This window comes from Populus alba, chromosome 3 (genome assembly GCF_005239225.2).
Source record: "Populus alba chromosome 3, ASM523922v2, whole genome shotgun sequence".
Lineage (NCBI taxonomy): Eukaryota > Viridiplantae > Streptophyta > Magnoliopsida > Malpighiales > Salicaceae > Populus > Populus alba.
Genome location: NC_133286.1, coordinates 13066592 through 13086411, shown reverse-complemented (window position 1 = coordinate 13086411; position 19820 = coordinate 13066592). Strand labels below are relative to the sequence as shown.

At 34.4% G+C, this 19820-nt stretch overlaps 2 protein-coding genes across 2 annotated transcripts; both read right to left on the bottom strand.

The window, feature by feature from the left end:
* Positions 1-1090: 1090 nt before the first annotated feature.
* Positions 1091-9256, bottom strand: LOC118051742 (AT-hook motif nuclear-localized protein 8). Its single transcript, XM_035062454.2, has 5 exons — positions 8475-9256; positions 8341-8396; positions 5623-5754; positions 1956-2117; positions 1091-1779 (listed from the first exon to the last, which is right to left on the bottom strand). Exons 1-5 carry the CDS (start codon positions 8980-8982, stop codon positions 1507-1509), a joined length of 1131 nt encoding a protein of 376 aa, XP_034918345.1. The 5' UTR covers positions 8983-9256; the 3' UTR covers positions 1091-1506.
* Positions 9257-12473: 3217 nt separating this feature from the next.
* On the bottom strand, positions 12474-19642 carry LOC118051743 (AP-2 complex subunit mu). Its single transcript, XM_035062457.2, has 12 exons — positions 19323-19642; positions 18075-18252; positions 17577-17667; positions 17264-17358; positions 17004-17093; positions 16879-16927; positions 16626-16764; positions 15674-15790; positions 14864-14954; positions 14642-14784; positions 13034-13193; positions 12474-12955 (listed from the first exon to the last, which is right to left on the bottom strand). The coding sequence occupies exons 1-12, from the start codon at positions 19403-19405 to the stop codon at positions 12875-12877; spliced, it is 1317 nt and encodes a 438-aa protein (XP_034918348.1). The 5' UTR covers positions 19406-19642; the 3' UTR covers positions 12474-12874.
* Positions 19643-19820: the final 178 nt, after the last annotated feature.

The window sequence follows — 19820 nt, the reverse complement described above, 5'->3', positions numbered from 1 at the left end:
AGAAGGGCAGGCCCGATTGTGAGTTGGACCTAACAAGATCCACAGTTGTGTAAGTAATTGATTACCTTAAGCACGTGAGGTAATGGAGCAGAGCAATTTTAGTCATACACCCTTAAACCTAAGGAAGAAATGAAGAAGATGGGTGCTTAACAGGTGGTTGCTCGTGACATTTTTACAAGTTTGGGATTAAGAGTCTGAAATTGTAAGGACAGTCTAGAGTTAAGTCTAAAATTTAGATATGAAGCCATTATATTTTTCATCTATACGAAACTTAGCACTCAACATTCAAACTTAGAGTCATTTTAGTCAAGACAGGCATAAAAAAACCCTAAAACATATACCATAATTTATCTGATAAAAAAATTATATATCCATACTTTATTATTTAGATTTTGATATCTTAAAATAGTTATTAGATAATTATTATTTATTATTCAACATAAAATAAAGTAAAAATAATATATAATCAAGATACATATACATATACTATATTAAATATTAAATGATGAAATTACAAATAGTATACAAGTGTATAATATTAATGTTGGAGTATGTAACTATGTATATATTATATTAAATTTAAAAAATAAAAATGTAGAACATTTATATTTATATATACATAGTACATATGAATTTTGGGTCAGGTTAAAATTGAGTTTCAGATTAAATTTACCAATATTCAAACTTAATTCACTGCTCATAAAATAAAATAAAATAACTATAAAAACAATTCCATATTTAGATAAATTTAGATTAACATCCACTAACTTCGGATTAGCATCCATTAACTTTAGGTTAAATTGTCATCCCAAACATGATGAATGGCTTAAAAATATGATGAACAATAAGTCAATAACCATAAACATCTCTCTCTCAAATAAAATCCACCTGCGGAATTAAAGAATCAGCATTCCATTTTCTTCTGCCACCTCAAGGCGTACCTATGAGATGCAAATCATCACGCCACACTTCAATTTAAAGTTTTCCTATCACCTTTTTATCAACCAGAAACAGCAACAATAATATTTCACTTCATCCAGAGAAGAGGAGGAGGAGGAGGAGGAGGAATATTACTCTTATCACACTGGCATTAAAACCTCAAACCGAGCATGCAACATTGATATTATTCCCGCCAATATTTGTGCGCGCCGATGCGCACGTGTAAGCCAGCAGAGAGAGCATAGGCGGTAGAATCCCACTCAATCCATTTAAAGACATCTGTTGCATACAAAACTTTTACAACTGAAGTAATACAGTAAAGTAACATAACTAGACAGCACGCTCAACTAAGACGTTCCTAAGGCAGCCATGGCTTTTTTAGATCAGATGACCGGGAAGGAATTAATTAAAACTAGCGAAGAAAAAATATCTGAACTACACTAAAGAGGAGCTCATTCCTGCTTTGGATTTAATCACGGTGTTAAGATTAGTGTCGACTTCAATATACTATGGAAGGAGTGCCATGTCAATGGTCCAAAGCGCGGTAGTGTTGAGCGGGAAGCATTTTCACCGTGGATTTTGGTCAGCCCAAAGTTGGTACATCTGCATATTATGAATGTTGGATTGATTGGGGTTGCCAAAAATTCCAGGATTCCGATTAACAGGACTGCCACCATTCTCATCAGAAGAATCGCTTGAGCCGCCTTGAGAAGGGGGGCTTGCTGTGGTTAATGGTGCGCTAAAATTCAACATCTGGGGTGGGGGTGTTGAGGAAGGTCCAGATTTTGAAGCACTTGAATTCGATTTCTTGCCATCTGCAATGAAGCTGCCCACGATTACCTAGCAAGAAACAAGGAGTACGTGTGAATTATAGATCAAACAAACGATATTTCTGTCAAGGTTTTTGCATATCAAAGATCCCCTGATGCTCCAATACCATAATAGTATTATAGCCACAAATAATTGACAAGTGACGGCAGCATGAATAAAGACAGATGTTAGCAGAGCATGAATACCTGTACAGGAGAAGCTGCCGTTAGCATCCCAGCAACTCCCCCACCCAAAACTCGACCATCTGACCCTGCCAGTGATACACTCAAACCACCACTTCTGCTCCGACTGCCATTACTTTCAGAAAGCAAGAAGGAACCTGATAGAGATATGATTTCGAATCGGCCCTGAAAAGAAAATGGTGTAAAGGAACAGAGAAGCCAGCTTTACCACATGAGGGAAACATTAAATCCTGAAAAATAAGTAGAGGGGATGGACCCGCTGGTTAAAAGTTTAACACCCACCACCACCACCACCACTACATTCAGACAAAAATAAATCTTGAAAGAGGATGATTTTACTGAAGATAACAGGAAAAAGACCAATAGTGAGGAAGCTACTAAGCAGTCAATTAAATCTAAGACCTAAAAACTCTAAACCTGTTGACTTGGTAATAGCTTTAATTTTGACACGGCGTATAGCGTGGATAAAAGCTAGGGTTCTCAGACCCTAAGGTTACAGACTTGAACTGCAAAGAAATTTAGGGAAAATTCTCTAGTGTTTTATTGAAAGTCTTAATAATAGTCTTTTTTCTCAAAATAAACTAGACATCCATATTTATATTAGTTCTAAAATCTTTTATAGGAAATAACTTCTAATTAAAACTGAATTAATAGAATCCATCTAGTATTAAAATTTCTAAATAATAAAATACTAATTAAATTAAAGTCCTAAGCTAACTAGAAAAAAGAATTCAAATACAACAAGGTAAATAAAAACAATATGGCACAGTAACTTTTAAGCATTATCTGAAGGTCTTCCTGATCTCCGATCATTATGAAATTTAAAACCAATAGAAACCATGGCCTTTAGAGTCTTCTGTCAAAATTTCAACTTGGTCCAACGGTTGAATTAAAATTTATGTTTGATTTACCAAACTCCATCTTAAACACTTCTTAAAATCCTCAAAACCTACAAATCTTAACCATTAATGAAATAATGCAATAAACATTATTGTGCCAAGAATATGGAAGAAATTCCCCCCGGTCCATCCCCTCACTTCCAAAAAAATCACCATCAAGTGAACTTTTCCACTCCAAATGAACAAATATTTCAAATATAGTAGTGTAGCCAACATATTCATGAAGTAGCATGTCCTTGACCGATGAACTTCAAAATTTAATTTATAAAGCGTGAATGCTAAAAAAAACTTCATAGTTAATATTATATTTTTTGTTCCTATGAAGTCCACTTGTAGTTCCTTCACACATTCTTTTTCTTCAAGTTTGACCTCATCGTCATTTATGACTTCTAATACTTCAACCTTTGGATATAAAAAAACTTCAAGATAATCTTTGAAACTACTTTTAGGAGAATTTTCAAAACTTCTCGTGTTCTTCATGTCCTTGTTCGCAATATCTTCATCCATGATTGAAAGATTATCGTTTACTATTGGCTTCTCCAACTTAAGGTCAAAAGACTAAAACTGTTTGTCAGCACCCTCTTTGATCACATTATCTTCAAGAGGATTAGATAACTTTTAAATTTTGCTTTCATCAAACTCCTCCACATTTTTCTCTTTGCCCTTTGAGATGGTTGAATACAAGACAAATAATAATGATCTATTTGTTTATCTACCCAAAATAAAATCTCTTCATAATTATCTTATATAAGCTCCAAAATTAATGATTGTCTCAAATCTTGCCACGATAAAATTAAAGGCATACCAATACGAGTTTTAAAGTGTAGAAATTCAAACCACTATTTTCTAGCATTATAATAAAGTTTGTGTACAATAAGTCCTACTTTTTGATGAAAATAAGCCTTGTTGAAATAAAAGTAAGCTTCCAACTTTACCAACCACTTAATAAATCTTTTCTTCGAAAATCTCCCATCACAGAATAGAATCTCATCAAATTCAAGAATAGATCTAGGGTTTGGCTTGCCTCGAGATAAATCTTCAGGCAAGTTCCTCTTCTCTTCACAATCCTTGTTTGTGTTACCCATTAACAGAGCTAGATCTTCTATGATTTGCTCCAAACGATCAAACATTTGTTCCAGAGAGTATGGAAGTATTTTCCTCATTGTCAAATTTCTACCTAAATTCCATGAAGAATGCAATTAAGTGGTTTAAATTCAATAGATATTGAAAGAAGCTCATCAATATTTTGTATATCAATTAGCAACTAAGCAAAGTTCATCTAACCTAAGAAATGCCATACCACATACACAGCCACCAATACCAGGGATGTAACTTAATGATTTGGATCAACATCATCTTTCTGCTTCTTGATTTCAAATGACAGCAAGAAGAATTCTAACTATCAGCTTAACAGCATCTAAAGGTGCAAATAAGTACATATACATGTTGTAACTGCCTCAGCTTCCCTAGGGCTAAATTTTGATTTATTTTGAGGTTGACTTTATCAGCTGAGAGCCACACCCTCCAAGCATTCCAAGAGGAGAATGATACATCACCATCAAGTAAATGATATGCAATTCAATGTAGCATAAAAAGTGCACATTTAGTGCACTTCTAGAAAGTGCAGCATTAGCCTAATGCAAATTTTTGGTATATATCCCTATCACAATCAACAGTAAGCTTAATACCAGTAGCATTTTGTGAGAAAAACTCAATTCAAGAGTCAAGTTACAGATTTTCCTAGTTCTCATTCTACTCCTTTATGCTAGTAAATGAGAAAATACTTTGTTCAACCAATATGTGGTAGGAATGGGACATATGTTCTGGAATCTACAGAAGCAATGTCAATCTTTGAAAATTTCTCGGGGAAGCTCAAGTTCAATAATATGGTCATCATCCACTACTGCTCTTGGCAAAAATGAACCTCAGGAGGGTGACCTGGGAAAGGCAATAACCTTGACATATTTCACAAAATGGCCCATGCCAAGATATGAAGCAGAACATTTACACAAGTTCAATGCATACACTTTTTTGTGCGGAAAGAATTTGTGTTTCCCATAAAAGAAGCCCACCATTCATAGCCCTAGTGCAACAATTTCATTCTTGGAAGATTTCTTGGGGAAGCTCAATTTCAATAATATGTCATCCACTGCTGCTCTTGGCAAAAGTGGACCCAGAAAAGGCGACCTAGAAATGGCCATAACATTGACATATTTCACAAAATGACCATACCAAGATATGAAGCAGAACATTTATACAAGTTCAATACACACACTCTGTTTTGCAAGAGAGTTTTTTTTTATATTTCCAATAAATCAAGAACGCTACTATTTATAGTCCAAGTCCAACTTCACTAAGACCATACTTATCAAATATTTTGCAAATAAATTAGCAAATGAGGAGCCCCGGAAAACTTCAGCCAATAGAATGACCAGACCTTGGTTTCCAGCTTCACAGCATGCTATATATTTAGGAAAAACACCCCCAATAGCCACACAAAATGCATCTTATTTGCTCTTACCAAGCTAAAATGCAGGTCCAGAATGAATGATGTGTGTTGGTGTGCAAGGCTGACAAGGGCATCTAAAATATAAATTCACAGAACATCACACATCTGGTTCTAATAAGGAATGAAGATGTTATGGGCGTTTGAGATTAAATTATAGCAATGGCAAAGGGTACTTGAAGGCCATTATACCTGAATTATCTATACTGCAAGAAACAAAAGCTTCCCAAGATTAATGGTGATTTATAGACATCACAACAAGTACCTCATATGTCACGGAGCCACCAGACATTGCTGGTTGGCGAAGTGTAACATTGCAGATGGCACCATTTGCAGAGAGAATACAAACTGTCCGTGGCCCTTGCTGTGAAAAAGCCATAATCTTTGATGCTATGTCCTGTAAAATGAAGGGTATATTGTTAGAAGACTTCACATACTTTCACAGTTCCTATTTAAAGAGAGATAACAGAACTTCATAGCCACCTCTCCACCACCATATCCTCACCTTTAATTTCAGAAAATAGAAAGGTAGAGAAAACAGCTATTCATTGAGATCTATGAAGCGTATCTACATTTGGGAAAAAAAGATAATGTGGTGCTAATTTTAAACAATATTTCGTTAAGCATCAGGAATTTTGAATGCAAATCATCAAATTGCACTAAGATGCACTTATTTTCAGAAAATGACTCAGAAGGACAGTGCTAATTTGAGGAATGGAAATAATGAAATTTGAGCGACTCCCATGTGAAATAAATCAATGTCGGTGCTTTATCTGGCTTGCAAGTAATTTGGAGTATGCTGTCAGAAGCTCTCCCTTCAGCAGAAGCAATTAAGTGCAAATACTTTGAGTGTGATGTGATGCTTTTAGAGTAAGAGCAATAAAACAACCTCATCTTCTGATTAATAATTTCAAACAAACTTGAAATTAAGCATAAAAGTCTTGAACCCTCCCCCAACTAAAATGTTTTGTTCATGACCCATAAAATAAAATACTTTATCTTCCCCTTTTTTCAAAAAAAAAAAAAAGGAATCAAGTGTGTGTTTGGTAATGCAGTGCACAGGTTTTTTAAAAAAGGCATTTGGGTTGAAAAAACAATGCTTTTTTGGATGCTTTTCCATGGTTTAGAAATCTTCATATCAAAAACCATCCAAAGGCATCAATTTGATGTTTTTTCCATAAAAATGTGTTTTGAAAGCACTTTCAAAGGCAGTTCAAATGCGTTACCAAACATAGCCTAATTATTTCCCCCAATATGTAATAATGAACATCATGTCTTTACAGGTTTGTAAGTGACAAAGGGGGACTAACACAAGCACATGGAACAGACACTGCAAGCACACTGATTATTTCAGTTTCTTCATCTACGTCTAATTATCTATAGAATAAATCTCTATCATACAGGTCTCAAAAAACAATACCTTTTTTGCAAATTTATGTTAAAAACTCAAGCTCTGCTTCCATTGCATGTCAAAAATAACATTCACAAACATGTTTAAATTGTTGCATTATCAAAGGTGCATCCTTTTCATCCAAATTATTGGGTTCATATTCCCACCGAAATCTTCTCAAGAAAAAAATTTTCTTTCTTTGATAGAGCAAGAGAGAAGAAATCCTTGCAAAACATCATTTCAGAGAATAATTGCTTTTGACTTTCGTAAATCCAGTAAAAACTCCAGATCTGAAGCATGGCATCACTGCTCCAATATTTTTTCCTTTTCTGCCTCCATCCCATTCTATATAAACCTTCACACATTAAAAGAGAGAGACTTTGTTTTGCATGACATATATTTTAATGGTAAAGCAAATAATTCCCCTCCTCCAGTAAATTACAAGAGACTTAACCAGTAGAAAACTCTTTGGCACAATTACATCTGAGTTCCAAACTGCTTGGAGCAGGCTGCATGTTCTACCTCCTTGATCATTTGTTATGGGCTACGTGGTTTGCAAGCTATCACTAGACAGCTTGTCACTTAAGCCAAATAAATGTTTGGTTTCTCTCTGCTCCCCATCTCTTCCAATACTTCAGTTTGAATTTGAACACTAAACATTGGATATAACAAAACAAGCTTAATGACATTAACTTTTCATCGATAATTGTCAGCTCCACATTACAATGGTTGTAGTCATTTCTTACTCGGTCCTTTCTGGTATATATACAATCTATGCTAAAAACTGCATCTAATTTGCGCTCATGTTATGAGCATGCTACTTCTTCCTCATCCAACACATTGCCACAAAGCATGGCCAGTTTAATAGCAATTGTACAAAACTTATGATCATCACTATTTATCAAACATTAAGCTTTGCCAACAATCTCTCAAAATCATTACAAAAAAGCATTGAAAGTTACCACATAATTTGATCATACACACAGATATTCAAAATTGTTGAATTTGCAACTTGCTGAAATGCAGCACAACCACGTATGTTACATGCAAGTACCAACCCAAGAGTCTAGGCTACCTCTAATTTTTTTTGGCAACATGAACTTGTTTCATTACAAAAATGCAACCTTGGATTTATTATTGAAATGGACATACCTTGAAAAACAGGGTGAAGTTCAAAGGCTTAGGCATCCAAGTAATAAATAATTAAGAAAATGTATCACCTTCAAAATGAGCTAAAATCAAATATTGAAAAATAAGTCTCTCATCACACTATAAACATATACGAATAACCAACAACCATCCCAAGGAAAGACCTCTCACTTTCCCGAGAACTTCAACTATTTGGGTCTTTTGGGTATTGCCTTTGTGCATCTAAAAGATTGATGAAAGAAACACTGCTGAATCAAAATGAAAACTTCATTTGCAAAAAATTAAATATTAATATTCTACTATCTCCGAGATATCATCTAACTAATCAACAAAAATACTCAAAAAGACTATATTATTAGCACTTCCAGCATTTTTAATCTATCAAACAAAATAAAAATGCATTACATACAAAGCACAGACTTCAAAAACTGCACAAATACATACCTCTCCAGCTTTCACCGTGATCACATGTGGTGTAAACCCTACGCCTCCAACCCCGCCTGTCCAGAAAAAAATACGTTTATCAAAACACAAGAATACATTTCAAGAAGCAATTTAACAAATTTGCAAACAATTACCCAAGGCATCAAGCTGCTTCTTCCCAGAACCTGGCGGCCTTCCTCTGTTCTTTTTAGAAGGATGTTCAGATGCCGAATCATGCGTGCCACCGCCGCCACCCGAATCCGCATGCCCAGCCGAAATTCCTGAAGGGACGGGGGTGGGTGACAAACCCAAGGCAATGTTACCGTCGGGTGTGTACTTCCTGGGCCTCCCCCGTTTCTTCTTGGCGGGCTCTATACTAAACCTCATCCCGGAAGAAGAAGTGGGCGACGATCCATCAAAAGCACCTTCAGGCTTGGATTGCAGCCGATTTCCTGACATCGAATTGAAGGGGAAACCACCGCCAAGAGCAGCATTTTGAGGAGAGATATTGGGGTTGTTGATCAGGTGAGAAGTGGATGATGGGTAGGAGGAGGTGGGGACCAGAATCATGCTTGGCTGTGATTGTAATTGCGGTGGCGGTGCATGCGGTGACTGTAGCTGCTGTGGTTGTGGTGGTGGCTGTGGCGGTTCTCTCGAGTCCATCTGTCTTCGTTTCCTTCAAAAAAAAGAAAAAAAATATATCTTTCTCTGAGGGGAGTGGGAAAATGTGAAGAGAAAATTGGGAAGAGAGAGAGAGAGAGAGAGAGAGGTGTGGTGTAGTTAGAGAATGGAACCTAACACTTCGTTCACATTTAGGGGAAGCTCGAAGTGTACAGATGGAAACGAAAAACTTAAGCGAGGCTGAAAAGTAGGGTTTTGGATTTTAGGGCTTTAAAAAGTGTTCTCTCTCTCTCCCCCCTTTATGTCCCCAATGTTTTCAATCCAATCCATCTCTTCCTTTTCGTTTTCAAATTTTTAATTTGGAAATAAAATAAGTACATACCAAGGATAGTGAGGGCTTAAATTAATGCCCAAATACTTGTACAAGTGGCTTTTCAAAACGTTTTAAAGGTTTGATTTTTATTCTATTTTATTCTCTTGGTGTATTTGTATAGTTTTGATATGTCTATGTCAATTTAATTCTTAGAATACACTAATTTTGATTTGAATGACTTGTTTAAAATTTGATTGTGAAATTTAATCTTAATATATAAAAATTAACCTAAATATGCACTTATATTACTAGATAGAAGTGAAAGACATTTATGATAATTGGTAACATCAAACCATGACCATTATTACTTGGATATATATGATGTAGGCGTATGATTATGAATATCCAACTTTTACCTCCAACTAGGTTACAAATTGCATAATTTCATGTTTTTATTTTTCTAACATATCAAGAAAAATGGATTATTGATAATATTTATGCATGATATTCATGACACCCTATATAACTAAAATTCCTAAAACAAAACCAAAAAGAAAATTGATCTAAAAGATCATTTAAATATGGTTCCAGAACACAAAATTTGACTAAAATAATATGACAATTGACGGGGTATAGATTTTTATTATATAAGAAAATCACATTCACCATGTTCAAACTAAACCTAAATGACATGGTAATCACCTTACATCATGCATGGTCACCTGTTTATAGCTATCAATCATGCAACATCATTTAGGCAAAGGCCTAATTAGTCAAAAATTCTTCTTTTTCATTTCTATATTATTCTCTCATATATTCTTTCTCATACATCTTATGTTTCTCTTTTTTTTTTCTTTTATCTTTTTCTCTACATGGATTGTCCATTACACACACAAATAAATATTTTTATAGTCCCTAAAGAGTTAAAACATAGCATCGTTCACCGTCTATACACACAATAATTTTTTGATTCCCTGACATATTCTTTATAAGTATACATTTTGATATAAAGTTGACACCAGTTTTATAGCCAATAATCAACAATACAGGCATGCATCACGTTCCATAAAATTTAGAAACCTTTATGAACCTCTTTTCTTAATCAATTATTATTTATAATTAACATGATACTAACATTCACCACCCACTTCGTTGATAATGTGCCAAATATTATATTAATTAATGGACACCAATGTTTTCACTAATCAATTTTTATGCAACCCTTGAGATGAGTTGATGTGATCAAGATTTATAAATATTGGTCCAATTCTTTTTTTTTTTTTCAAATTGATCTTTCATTGTTGTGTTTATTGGAATTTGAGGTGGATGATTTATTTTAATCTAATTTTATGAAGCTATCTCAATCTAAATAAATAAAAAATTGCATTATTATTTTGGTACTCACTATCATGAAAAAAATAATATTATTTTTTTATTTGAGAAAAAAATAAAAATAAAAATAAAAAGAACAAAATTGAAACGGAAAAAGAATGGGAAGTCTTTTAAAAGAATTGTGTTAATGCCTTTGTGCCTTGGGATTTTATCAAATTTTCTTTCCGGTCTTTTTAGTTTTGAAATTCAAAGATTTAGTTTAAAATTTTACTTTGATTATTTAAGTTATTAAATCTAATGGAGTTCATGACTAGAATCACACATTTGAATCTAACGGTCTCCAAGAGACTGTTTGTCTCTGCGTTTGCAGAATTTTTTTTTTGTTAAAATTGAGTTCTTTGTACTTTTTGGATCGTAATTAGGAGGTTAACTTCGGTTAATTAGGAATTGAGTTTCATAATTTATTTTGTTTTGCTTTCTATTGGGTTATTGTGATCTCAAACAAACAAATCAACATTAAATTAATATTTAATTTTACGAGCATTTATTTTTTATCATATAATTAAATAAAAATAGTTTTTGAAAAAATTATTGAACTAAGAGGAGTCATGACTCGAGTCATCATTTTGGTGCATTAACTTGAGTTAATTAATAATTAAGCTTTTAATTTTTTTTTGATTTTTTTTTTAATAAAATTATCACAATCTCAGGTAAACTTCCCGACTTTAAGTTGGTGCTTGATTTTACGAGCGATTATTTTTATTATTATATAATTAAATAAAAAATAATTTTAAAAAATTATATCCTTGAACTTCTTCCTAAAAATCTTCCTCATGCTCCTCTACAAACTTAACAAACATTCAGTTTGGTATTGTCTCATTTCTTAATTCTATCTCTAGAAACGAACCATAGATTATTATACTTGTCTGCCAATACTCCTGCAAAACTATGTTCTAAATAATTAAAAAAATATTTGTGGTCCAACTACTACTTTCTTAAATACACAATCCATTCCTCTTTCCATAGTTCAAATACTTCCGCATCACTTTTGTCTCATTCGTTTATTGGTTGGAATGGAATGGAACTTTTCTAACTAAATGCATGGCTATCACCACAACTTCAATAATAATTATTATTTTTGTCCTTGGAAACCGTACTTCTTCTTCTATATTCATAATCTCTTGCATCTATAAAATCTCTACCTGGATGATGATTCTGTGCAATCTTCAGTTTTTTAGGCCTTCGAAAAATTCTATCAGATGAGCATTGTTTTTCAAGCTCCCCCCCACGTCAATGATTCTCTCCCTTCTTCAAACACTTTCTCTATTATCTTTAGATGGATCATTTTGCAAACTTGTATTTTACCCGTAGATATTTAGCGTCCGTTCTGTAGTAGTCCCATAGGGATGCACGGGATCGTCTAGAGTCCGTCTGTTTTAAAATGTAATTACGGTAAATATTTTAAAATAATATTTTTTTTATTTTTAAAAAATTATTTTTAATATCAATATATTAAAATAATCTAAAAATACTAAAAAAATATTAATTTAAAGCTAAAAAAAAATATAAAATTTTTTAAATTTCTTTAAAAATACTGCAAAAACAAAGCTTAACGCCAAAGTTCTGTTCTTGTAATTTCCTGGGGGCTGTAGGCTAGGCAAATCGATCTTTGAAAACCACTAGATTCTCAGGAGCAAAAGGAGCATATCCTTACGATGGCATGGGCATTGGCAGGCAATCGTGCCACCGTATCTGAACGATGTAGCTCGTTTCACAGAGGCACCGCAGGTAAGGAAATTTAGATCTCTTTTGGACTGGATACTCTCAACGAGGAAAGGTGGAAGCTATAAACCATGTTTTCTTGCACTAGCTTTGATGGAAGAACTCAGAGCAAAATAACCAATACCACTCGATAGAGAACTTGAAATTACCACAATCTGGGGTCGCTAATGATTACATCAAATTACAAACAGAAACTTTGGCAATAGTGCAACAAACAGTTGAGCGAGATTGGAAAAACTGTCTTTCAGTTCTACGAAAAGGACGAGCCTTCACAGTACAACCACTAAGCACTCCAAATAATAAAATATTGACAACAAAAAAATGAATCAAGAGGCCGAGAAACCCAGCAGCAGCATCTCGGAAGGAAAGGGAGGCTCTATCATTGTTGTCAACAAGGTTAATGAAGAAGCAATGGTTTCATTTCAACCTCGCTAGAATAACTAGCAAATGATTCAATCTCCCCCAATGTCCTCTGCATAAATGTCTCACAACAGCATTCAATCGCTTCTAGCACCTAATCTCATACGAGCCTGCTTTGGTAATGTAACGAACCCATTCAACTGTGTTGTACCCACTTTTCTCCCATACCTGCATAAAATCATTCATGGTCATAGCTGCTGCTTTGCACAAAAAAGGTATCAGTACCTTTTAACTTCAGATCCATACCTTCAGAAAACGAACGCGTAAACCAGATGCTGTAAACATTGGAACCTGGAACTCCATCTGAATTGGAGGCCTCGTCCAAGACTTCTTTTCTGCCATGGTAGAAATCAGCTCGACTTCTGCGCTCATGGTTGGCTCGGTTTGTCCAGGAAATTTTCTTATCCTAAACAGATAAAAAAACATGCCATTGAGCAACAGCATTCAGAGTGCAATCTAAAGATGACAAGGCATTTACAATATAACATAATTATACAATAAAGCCAACAAGCACAAGTAAGGAAACTACTAAATAATAAAGCTAGCAAGCACAATTTAGTTAATGTACTAGAGTCTGAGTTGATCAATCAAGACACGCCCACATTAGCATGACATCATTGAATGATTTTCCTTTTCAGGCAAAAAGCATGACAGCAGGACATCTTGTAAACCATCTATACCTAGGGAAATCAAATATGGGCTCAATAACAATATTCACCAAACGTTATATCAATTACAAAAAATAATTGTTGAAGCCATTACTTAAAAGTTTTTCCATCTTTTGGAATACAGGTCCAAATTAGGACATCAAAACTTCCAAGTTAGCATTGACATAACCTTTATGAAGTAGAAAAAATGGCAGTGTCACTGGATCACAAATGCTTCCTTGTTGCAATTCAGATCTGATTACTTTGCAATAAAATCTTCTTTTAACACAAAAAAGAGGAGACATTTCAAATAATTTATCACATTAGCTATAGATGGCAGTTAAAACCCCAAATATAAGCCGACTTTTAGAATTTGGAAAGCAAAAAATTTAACAGAAATTTTAACTGTTTGTAAGTTATGTAGTATTTATAGTTGAATAATAGTTTTGCTCAATTTTCAATCCCTCACATACAGTTACCAACTAAGATTACATGTGTTCACACTTGTGACATCTTTCCAAATGATAATTATAGAACCTCAACAGGCTTTCCATGCAAGCATTGCTGGTTATAGTCCTGATGTGCGCTGTAAGAGACAATGACTAAATGTTGAATGTTCTATAAAAAATAATTAATGAAGGCTGCGATCAGTATCTAATTTCATTTTCGAGTAAATGTAAACCTTCATGTTAATTAACACTGCAGGCATTACACGCACACAGACTGTCATTTCAGTATAATCCTCAGAAAGGCATCAGACGAATCAATCTGCACTGCCTGAGCTCAACAGCCTTGAATAAATTAAACAATCTGACTCTTCCAATGATTTGTATCCAAGTCAAATTTCACTAGAAGTTAATTTGTATACAAATATTCATAAAAGGTCATCCAACCTCAAGAATGGCCTCTGCCAGTTGGCATTATTTTCTGTGTAATTGAACTTCAGATGCTAGAAAGAATAGGTGGTATTATAATTATTGAACTTGAAGAAATAAACTAAACCAGGATGAAGGATCATTATTGGATCAGAAAATCACCATAAACTAAGGCCATTTCCATGCACCTTCACATTTGAAATAAATATAAGACTAACATGTGATATTGAAAGGGATACATCCAACAATGCAGTTCTTATATTTAAAACATCTATCAAAGGAACCTAAAAAGCAAATAAAATTTACACATTTAACAAGCTAAACAAACTTACTTCCAAACTATGCAATCAATTGCAGCATTGTACTTTGCTCGACCAGATGTAACTTGGAAACTGGTTTTAGCAGTTTGTTTTGGAACAGGAATTTTGATGACAACCCCTAGTGCAAACATTTTTGCACCAAAGACACTCTTAACCTGAAGATTAGTCAACATAAGATACCTGGACAACTGCAAACATCCACATAGAGCACAATAACTGAACCAAAAAGCAAACCTTGACATTCACTTCCATGCGTGTTCGACCAAGTTCCTTGATTGTTGGCAATACCCGAAATGGAAGATTAACCCCTTCAGTGATACGATACCTGTGGAAAATAAAACACTGAGCAAAATAAATACATCAAACCTTAAAAGATTATTAAACAATGACACAATTAAATCAGCACCAGCCACTTTAATATTTGAAGAAATTAATTGCACCTCTTATGGTATAAAAAAAATGTTGACAGGCTAGTCTAGATTTGATGGATTAAAATAGAACAGTCTATGGAAATAAAGGGTCCGGATAGGCTGTTGAGAAGCAAAAATTAATTGCACCTCTTCAGTAGCAAACCTCAAATAATAAAAGAATTAATCCAATGTGCATGATTGTTAATGAGGGGAAGAGATGTTCAAGCTAGTCTAGATTTGATGGATTAAAATAGAACAGTCTATGGAAATAAAGGGTCCGGATAGGCTGTTGAGAAGCAAAAAATCAAGACACAATCAACTGTCAAGCATACAAGGTAGTAAACTCACCATGGTTAATGCAATTAAAATCCTTTGAAAAGTGTGAGATACTCCAGAATATTATCAGACCAAAAGTGAACAAAATAATATCTATTTTTAGTTTTTTAATCTTTTTTTATGGACAAACTACCATACATTTTCTTTTTATAAATTACCAATTCATTTGGAAGCCTCCGACAGGCCCCCCAGCTGGTATATATTTTTATCGTCAAATTCCAAAATTCACATGGAAAACTTTAGAATTCAAGCATAAACTTCAGGCATATAACAAATCATGAGAGAGATTTCAACTTACTTCATCAATTCAAATTCACCATCTGGTGGGACAAAACTTACAGTCTTCTCTGAGTTAAACCTCGTCAAATTTACACATTGATGGAAAGTAACATCATCAAGCTCAATTGTTTTGCCACTGCATAACAGCATATTCAAAGACCAAGTTATTGAAATAAACATAGAGATAGCAACTTGCAGCCTAAAACCAACAAGGCACAATTTATTTGTGTTTAAATAGAATTGATTTCTAAGAAAAAAAGGCTAAATGAATAGATCAATTTTTAGACAAAAGTAGATGTAAAAAACAAAAAGAAATCACAAAACCAAGCAGGAAAAAATAGCTGAGGCCATTCCATCCCTGCAATGAATTATATAGATACTCCAAATTTATGATAGTTCATAATATTTGCTTATGGTCTAAGTTCTAGAGAAAACAGATGATAAATGACAAATGAAAATAAGCAGAAGAGGAAATGAAATATTCTTGCAATTCATAATTTATTAGTTTCAAGACCCAGCAAGCAAAAACCTTTCCAATACTGTGATGACAATGATGAGAGAGAGAGAGAGCGATCAGCACAAAGATGATTTCACAAAGAAACTACCTAGTATTTATTCATCCCAGGTTAGATATATGCATATGTTATGAATGCATTAGGGTGAGTAAACCAGCAGAGGCAAAACCTCTTATTATGGCTTTTTTTTCAAATGGATTGCAGAATCAAGCTGAGCCCAAAAGTTCAGTTAGGGAAGAAAAATCACATCCAAGGAAAGCACTTCTCAGCCTAACCAGTCAGAAAAGATAGAAAAAGGAAAATGAAACAGAAAATAGAAAGATGCATCATGCTAAAAAAAAATGGTCATAATGAAATACAAGAATAACAAAAGGAAAAGGACGGAATTGTCAAGCATAATACTTTTTTGACAGCAGGGAGGGAAGGGATGATATTTATGTTCCATTAAAAAACTACCTTTTAGCAGGACGAGATTTCAGTTGCGATTCTTTCTCAAGACCAATTTTATCATTTAAACCCAACTTCAAATCAGGCATTCCAGAGAGGAAGCACTTCATAAGAACCTTCCCAGTTACATCACAGCGCAGAACATTACCTATAATCACCAAGTTGTTTATGATTAACCAAGTCAGTGATTCTATTATATCCAAAAGAACAGATACAGAAAAGCTACATGGAATTTTTTTTTTTAAAAAAATTCATAGCCCACCTTTTGAAGACATAAGAAGGTTAACACTCTCTACAATATCCAAAAAAACCTGTACGCAAATAATGTGAAAATCCAGCACAATGCCCAAATTCCAGTGAAGTGAGAAGCAGGAAAAATTGAATCACCTCATTCTTTTTATAAACAAGGCCTTCTCTGCGCCAACCGACAGCACCTGTAACTTGTAAAGTTGCATTGGGGACAGGTTTATCTGTGGGCTATTTTATTTTCCCCAATGGTGAAAACACAAGAAGAGAAAAGGTCAATGGCTATTTAAAACAACATTTCTATTGAAGAGAAGCCAATCCTGAATAAAAAAGCTATAGGACATCAAGGTTCCATGTGTCATAGTTCTTCTGAACAGCATCTATTAAAACAAAAAACTAACCTTGGACGAAAAAGGTGAGCGGACTCCTTCTTGTGTGATGTAAAGCTTTAAAATCTCAGGAGAAAGATTTTGTGGGTAACCAAAGTCCATGATCTCTGCAATTTCAATGTAAATACCAATCAATTACTGATCTACATAATATTACAGTTCAGAAATGCAAATTTGATCTAATTTTTCATTTGTTGGATAATGACAAGTAAAATCACCCCGCAACACAAGCAGTAGTAAAGTGGATTTCATCAGATTTCCAAAAAAAAGAGGGGGAAGGTAAAAGCAAGAGATCCTAAGAGTGTAGTAGCTTTCAATTGCTTACCATCCAGTAGCTCATAAATCAGAACAAAATTATTTCTGATGGCATCTTCATCAAAAGCCCCACCAAAGTATGATTTGAACAATGCAACAGCCTGCATACAGCACAGAAAATAGCAGTGTCAGCTGCTGAAAAAAAAATTTACTTTCGGTTTCCTACAAATAATATATCCAAAATATATGCTATTTGATCATTGGGTTTGTGATGGCTAAGGACTTCATTTGGCACTGAAAGTACAATCAAATTTGGCATGTATATTAGCAAGAAAAATAACAGAACAAGGTAATCATGTTAGTAAAAGAATCATACTGCAAACAGAAAAATAATTAGTTAATGATGGATGTTCATCTTTTTGGGCAGCACCCTTTTTTTTTTTTTTTTTCAAATCCTTTAGTGCCAGAAGGCAATTTCCAGGTGCCTTCTGTAAGACCATCTAGGCCAATCCCTATATGTTTTTAAAGCTAAACCTGAAAAAAAAAATACTAAGAAGAAGTTGACTACCTCCACAACAAACTTGAATGCACAAGCTACATTAGCATTGCTGCTGACAACAATCACAATGTAGACATTGCTAATTCTCATGTAAAAGAAAGAGCAACCTCCAATCTGCCGCACTGGACACGTTCCCAGTTCTTTTGTTTGCATTATATGTGTCCGGAAGGCATCCACCATATTTCCACTGAAAAAATTTATAAGATTTAGTACAAATTGAAGATTACAAACTGCAAAGCCGCCACAATTGTTGCATCTCAAACACAAACAAGAGGACCAGAACAGAAAATGCAATAAATGGGGAAATGAGGAGAACAGGCTAGAATAAATCAGAAAAATGGAGGCATTGCTAAAAAAGCATATGGATTCCATAGTAAGTTTTTCACGAATCAAAGGGGAATGATACAGCATTGATAGAGAAGTTATAGCAGGAGGCATTGCTTCTCACAAAAAAAGCACACAGATTCCATAGTAGGTTTTTCACGAATCAAGGGGGGAATAATATAGCATTGATAGAGAAGCTATAGCGTCCAGTGTTTATCTGCCAACACTGTGTTTGGCTCCACTCACGCAGCTCCTCACCTTCCCATGAAAAGGAAAAGATTTCAAGAGCCCATGCTTAACAAGCATTACCTGCTGCAATGCTTTCATTACAAAACAGCTGTGGCCTGTACAATACATGGAACACCGCATTCTGTCTTCTTTGCAAAAGTAAAGGAGGAATATTGTTCACTCTGAATATTCCTTGGAGGGAAAGGGGTGGACTTGTGAAATTAAATTCTTGAGCTAGCTAGAGCTTTGAGGTTTAATTCCTCTTCAAGACAACAAAAATTGAGAATGGCCATGCCTCATTGAATATGTCAAAGGCAAAGTAGCAGGGTGAAGTTGCGAGCTGCATGAACCATTTCACTCACGTTTGCCAAGTTTTAGACTGTCAGCAGGACTTCTTTTATGGAATTGAAATACTATTTCGAAGAAATTGATGTGTGCAAGTATCGTGTGTCCTCGTGACGATTATTCCTTCCTTTATGGTAAAAAAATCATTCCACTATCCACCAACATTATTAACTCGTTGTTCGAGTAATTTTATTTTCGAAATCTAGTAGAGTTAATCTAAGATAAAATAAAGATGATTTTACTTGCTTCACATTTAACAGGGCCAAACATTCAATTCCACAAAAAAAAATTCACACAACAAGTTTAGGTTCCTAAAAATTCATAAAGCAACATACATAAAAGGGAAAATTAAGAGATTACCCGACATCGTCACGATAGAGGCGATTGATAAGGACATCGCCGCGAAGATTCAAGAAGTAGACGGCGGAAGCAGCCACCGGCATCTCTGATCCAGTGGATCGCGCCTCGAATATTACTCAAACAACCACTATTCTCCGGTTAAAGAAGGCGGTGGAGGTTGGAAATGCAGATCTAGGGAGTCTTGAGGCTGATGGACGGTGTCGATTAGGTAATCGGTGATGTGGGAAATTTTGAGATTTTTTTAAAGAAAGAATGAGGTTTTGGTTTGTTTCATTTCATTTCATTTGTTTTGAGATGTTGAAGAGATGGTTTTGTTTGAAGTCAAGAGCAATTAACTCGTTGGTCTTCCTTTGTTTCGCACGCGCCTTCTTACTTTTCTTTTTTATTTTTGGGAAAACATAAAATATACCCCCAAATTATTAAGTAGTATCAATTTTGCATCCAAACTATTTTTTATATTGATTTTATCCTTAAATTTTTTTGATTTCTTGATTATGA

Excerpts from the sequence above, each read along its gene's own strand:
- LOC118051742 (XM_035062454.2), bottom strand. The coding sequence starts at position 8,982 with ATGGACTCGAGAGAACCGCCACAGCCACCACCACAACCACAGCAGCTA. Across the intron at positions 5,755-8,340 it reads TCACGGTGAAAGCTGGAGAG|GACATAGCATCAAAGATTAT; the intron begins GTATGTATTTGT and ends TTCATTTTACAG. Across the intron at positions 1,780-1,955 it reads CGGCAGCTTCTCCTGTACAG|GTAATCGTGGGCAGCTTCAT; the intron begins GTATTCATGCTC and ends GTTTCTTGCTAG.
- LOC118051743 (XM_035062457.2), bottom strand. The coding sequence starts at position 19,405 with ATGCCGGTGGCTGCTTCCGCCGTCTACTTCTTGAATCTTCGCGGCGAT. Across the intron at positions 14,955-15,673 it reads GGTGAATTTGAATTGATGAA|GTATCGTATCACTGAAGGGG; the intron begins GTAAGTTGAAAT and ends TATTTTCCACAG. Across the intron at positions 13,194-14,641 it reads ATTGATTGCATAGTTTGGAA|GATAAGAAAATTTCCTGGAC; the intron begins GTAAGTTTGTTT and ends TTATCTGTTTAG.